Source organism: Physeter macrocephalus, chromosome 8 (genome assembly GCF_002837175.3).
Source record: "Physeter macrocephalus isolate SW-GA chromosome 8, ASM283717v5, whole genome shotgun sequence".
Lineage (NCBI taxonomy): Eukaryota > Metazoa > Chordata > Mammalia > Artiodactyla > Physeteridae > Physeter > Physeter macrocephalus.
Genome location: NC_041221.1, coordinates 81,125,659 through 81,130,448, shown reverse-complemented (window position 1 = coordinate 81,130,448; position 4,790 = coordinate 81,125,659). Strand labels below are relative to the sequence as shown.

Genomic DNA, 4,790 nt, shown 5'->3' with positions numbered 1-4,790 from the left:
TTTTTTCCCCAGAACTTCCTCCCCAAGGCACTGATTAAATAAATAAAGAAAAAAAAACCCTTTGTTTGTTGTGGTTTTTATTTAGATCTTTACTTATTTGGACCTGTAAATTCTCACTTTTGGTTTAAGTGTCACAGGATCTCTATCTAATAACTACAAAAACAGATTGTAAAGATTACAAATGTGACCAAAAGTTGACACTGATGGTCGTTAAAGACCAAACTTACCTAACCACTGAGGTAATGAATAATGTTAAATGTTAATCTTCTTGTTCTATAGCTATTTCTTGGTTGAACTGAAAGGTTTAATTCTAGGTTTGATGATTGACATGCCTGGAGCTGGATATACTGTAGTTTTTTGAAGAACTGCCTTTTCTTCTACTTTTGGTATTTTCTAACTTAGGCTGCTGGCTGGCCTCTTTTTTCCTACAAGAGTTCTTCTTGCAATATGAGTATTGAACAAATTATTACGAGCTTTCTTTTTATGACAAACATCCAGGCTTCTGTAGAATTGGTCTCCTTTTTGAAACATTTCTTACATGTTTTGCTTATGTATTTTGACCTTCTCTGCCTCTGATAGCTTCTGTTCTTTCTTGTTCTGCTCATAGTTTATCTGAATTGGCTCCCCTTGTAGAGGTCCCTCTTTCTGATTATGGACTTCCTTGAGAAGCTCTACTCTCTGCTCTAAGATTTGGCATTCATTCTCCAGCAAAGCTGCAATCAAATGCAGTGAATATGTGTCTTGTTTCAGTTTCCTCACTTGTTCTTCCAGCTCATGCTTAGCTGACACCCCATTATTCGTTTGAGTTGGGGAATGGGCGCCATTATTTTCAAGAGTTTTGATGTCTGTCTGAGATTTCTGATAGGATTTTATTAGTTCACTGAGCTCAGTATGTTGCACACTCCAGTGTTTTGCTTCCTGTAGTAACTGCTCCATGTTGTACCTCAGTTTGATATTTTCTTCTTGAACAAGAGGGAATCTGTGCTTTGCTTTTTCCTTACTTAGTTGAGTTTCATGAAGAGCTCTTTTTTCTTCTGAACAATTTACCAAATCCCTTGCACAACCTTGCATGGTGTCCTTGGAGTTCTGGTTTTCCAACATCATCTCCTGTTTCTTTGAGTTCTGTTCTTTCCCTAAGTCCCAACTAGCAAGCAGTTTTTCCAATAGTACTTTATTTATTTTATCAAGTTCTCTGATTTTTTCTTTAAGTTCTGACACATCCTCAGAGATATTGGTTTCAAAAGATTCTTTTGTTTCTATGACCTTCTCTTCATAACTTGTCATATGTTTAACAATATTTTTAATTTCTTTTAAGAGGTTTTCAAACTTCTTTGCAATTCGTTGTTCAGTTGCTTCATGGTCACTATTTTTTAGGGAAGGGAGAGAACTGAAAGAAACAGGGGGAAGTGATCCAATTTCAAATAAGGCAGTGATAATCCTAGGGTCCAAAGACTCTTCATTGAGATCAGGAGACTTAAGTGTTTTGGAGAGGGTGGGCACTTCCATCTCAGGCTGAATTAGTAGGGCTGATGACCAGGGCATGAGCAAAGCAGAAAACCTTAGAGATTCCAGGAAGGGAAGGTGGTGGTCCTCTGTGCAAATGGGTAGAGAATGTGGAAGTAAGGAGAACTCAGACACCAGAGTTGAGGTCTGAAACCAGGAAGATGATGTTTAGGTGGAAGGTAACATCTTACCCAACTTAGGGGGAAGGAGGGTAGGAAAGGGCACCAGGAGCTAGGGCTCCACCTCTCCTCCTCCAGGCTTCTGGTGTTTATTCCCTGATCCTGGCAACCAGGTCTTTATTCTGTCACTGAACCATGTGACCTGTCCTAGATTCTGTCTCCTTTGAGTCACAATAGAAACCTGTTAAACTCCCACCCGGTGACTCAAAACCTAAAGCTACTCCGCACTCCAGAAAGATCTCTACACCAGTCCTTCCCTTCCTTACTTTTCTAGGTTTTTATTCATCTCATTCAGTAACTTTCATATTCATCATATTCATTGACTTTCCCCTCATCCCCACCATACACAACATGTTGTCAACTGTGGTATGTTTTTCTAACACTTAAGTGCATGGCTGAGAGAAGTTGTCCCTGGTGAGGGTCCCCATTCTTTCATAGCACCTGGAGCCCTTATTGGTCCCATTCTAGGAGAGATGCTACTGCAAAAGAAAGTCATCCTTACAAAATGGAACCCAAAAAGAGCTGCAATCTTTCTGTGATTTTAGGGAAATAACATCAGGAATCGCTCCATTAAAAAGTATTCTAATGCAGTAAGAGAATATCTGAATGGTTTCTTAACAACACAATTACAAATTGAGGCTTTTCTTGGCTTGGAATGCAGGCATCCTTTTTTTTTTTTTTTTTTTAAATAAATGTTTACTTATTTATTTATTTATTTGGCTGAGCCAGGTCTTAGTTGCGGCAAGTGGGATTTTCATTGGCATGCAGGATCTTTAATTGCGATATGTGGGCTCTTAGTTCCCTGACCAGGGATCAAACCCGGGCCCCCTGGATTGGGAGCGTGGAGTCTTAGCCACTGGACCACCAGGATGCCCTGAATTCAGGCATCCTTTAGGACAGGCTTAGTAAGCTTGCTCCTGAATCATTTACATCAGGGGATATAAAACTTTAATTACTCTTTACAAGAACTTGTTTAAAACGGCATAATTTACCTAAAGTATTTGAAACAATTAAATCCTATAGTGGCTTATAGAAAAGTAATTGAAGAGTATTAAACGAAGTGTACTCTTGTCTCTTTGTCCTTAGGAGTCAGGGCCTTGAGAATATTAAGTTCAACCAAAGAAAACATTCCTTAGGTGAGACTTTTTCTCGGCCTTCAAAATCTTGCTAGCAGGCACTTTACTAACTAGAAGTTTGCTTCTAATCTTAAGGGAAAACTCATTATCTAGCAGTTTGTTTTTTTTTCCTTAGAGAAGAGAAATTTACATTTTTTTTTTTCTTTCACAGCTCCCAACTCACTTTGACTTTAGTTTCCCTGAGTGTCATGCTCATCTTCCAGCCAGCTGGGCTCAGAGCCATCACCTCATGACCATCCACAGATGCAGTTGTGTTGGTCTTGTTTTTTACTTGAAGAAGGAACACTTTTCTGACCCACACACAATGATACCACAGAGGCTAGAGATTGCCCTTATGCTTTAAATCCATCTCATAAGGTCCAACTTTGATTGATATTTTGGTTTTTCCCTTTGACTCAAGCCATCATTTAAGATACTTTTTAAATCTCCAGGACAAGGAAACTTTTTTTCCTGATTTGGTAATTAATTTCTAGCTTTATTGTGTTGTAATCAGAAAATATAATATTTCTACTTTTGAAACTGATATTTATTTTCTCTTTGGCCTAATAGATTAACAATGTTCATGTATATTTTATGGATACTTGAAAGAAATTGAATTCTCTATTTTCTTCTTGTGCTTGCAGTTTTTTTTATGCTTTTGGACATAAATCTGATATTACCCTGTCTTTGATTTTTCTGGAAACTGGTTTGAAGGTAGCTTGGTCAAGATACCATGAGAATTCTCTTTTCATCAAAAAGGGATTTAAATATTTCCTTCCTCCTTACAAATACCATGAATTTCAAATAAAATTTCTGTTAATTTTACTGAAATTTGAGTTTACTGTAGATACTGAAAAGCCACCAGAGTGGTCTTCTTTTCTTTATTGACCCGTAAGCCCAGTGGATAACTATGAATGTTAAACACATTTGGATTGTCTTACAATTGCTATCTACTCAGTGTCCTTAGCTTAATGACTTAAAAAAAAATGTGAAAAGAAGAGCAAAAAGCTCTTAGAGAGAAAACATGCATAGAAATTTCTCTCTTTTTAAAACCAGTTTGCCTTAACAAGAATAGAAATCATATCAAAGGGTACATGATATCAACATGTCTTATTTCTGGTGATGTTAACCTTGTTCACTTCATTAAGTGATATCTGCTGAATTAAACTACTATAAAGTTACTCTCTTTCCCTTTATAATTAATGAACGTCCTGGGGAGGATGTTTTGAGACTAGGAAATTATTCTGTTTCTCCTCAAACGTTTGCTTATACAGTATAATTTTAGTATACAGAAGTGAATCTTGCCTGCAGCAGTTATTACAGTGGTAATCTAATGGTGATTTTCTATTTCTCTCATTCCTTTTATATTTATTGATTAGAGTTATTTTGTAAAAAAGAGCTGTCTCTTTTCCTGTATTTACATCTCCATTTTATTCATTCATTCATTCATTCACCTATGTATTTATATACATATGGACTCACAGATATTTTATTTGGGGGGGTTATAATTGAATGCTATAATTTTCTTAGCTATGTGTGAATAATTTTAACATGATGGATTTTTTTGTACAATGAAGTATATTTTTATTTCATGTAATTCTTCTACTTGCTCAATAGTTTTTTGTTTTGTTTTGTTTTTGTTTTTGTTTTAACCAAAGCATAATAATAGCTCAGTAATGATGGCTATTCAAGGGTTAGAGTCTTTATATTTACAAGGCATTCTATGCAGGGTGTGATTTTAAACATAATGCCGTATAACTGCTTTTATAGGCATTATTGTACGTGTGTAGCCATTTTAGAGGAGAAATTGTCTGAAAATGTGAAATTTTCAAACAAGCAAAATGTAGATGTAGCTGGGTATGTCTATTAACACTTTTCCTCAGTCTGTCTTCTCTTTGACCACCAGGTGGTGCTGTGGGCTTTTAAATTACCATATAACCTCCCCACCAGTTCCCTTCGCCCCCTTTTTTTAAGTATAGAACTCTAGAATGAG

The 4,790-nt window shown here is 36.4% G+C and overlaps 1 protein-coding gene across 1 annotated transcript; it reads right to left on the bottom strand.

Annotated features, from left to right (window-relative positions):
* Positions 1 to 393: 393 nt before the first annotated feature.
* Positions 394 to 1,542, bottom strand: SPZ1 (spermatogenic leucine zipper 1). Its single transcript, XM_007131049.2, is given in 1 exon segment — positions 394 to 1,542. A coding segment is annotated over 1 exon segment (1,149 nt).
* Between the last annotated feature and the right edge of the window lie 3,248 nt (positions 1,543 to 4,790).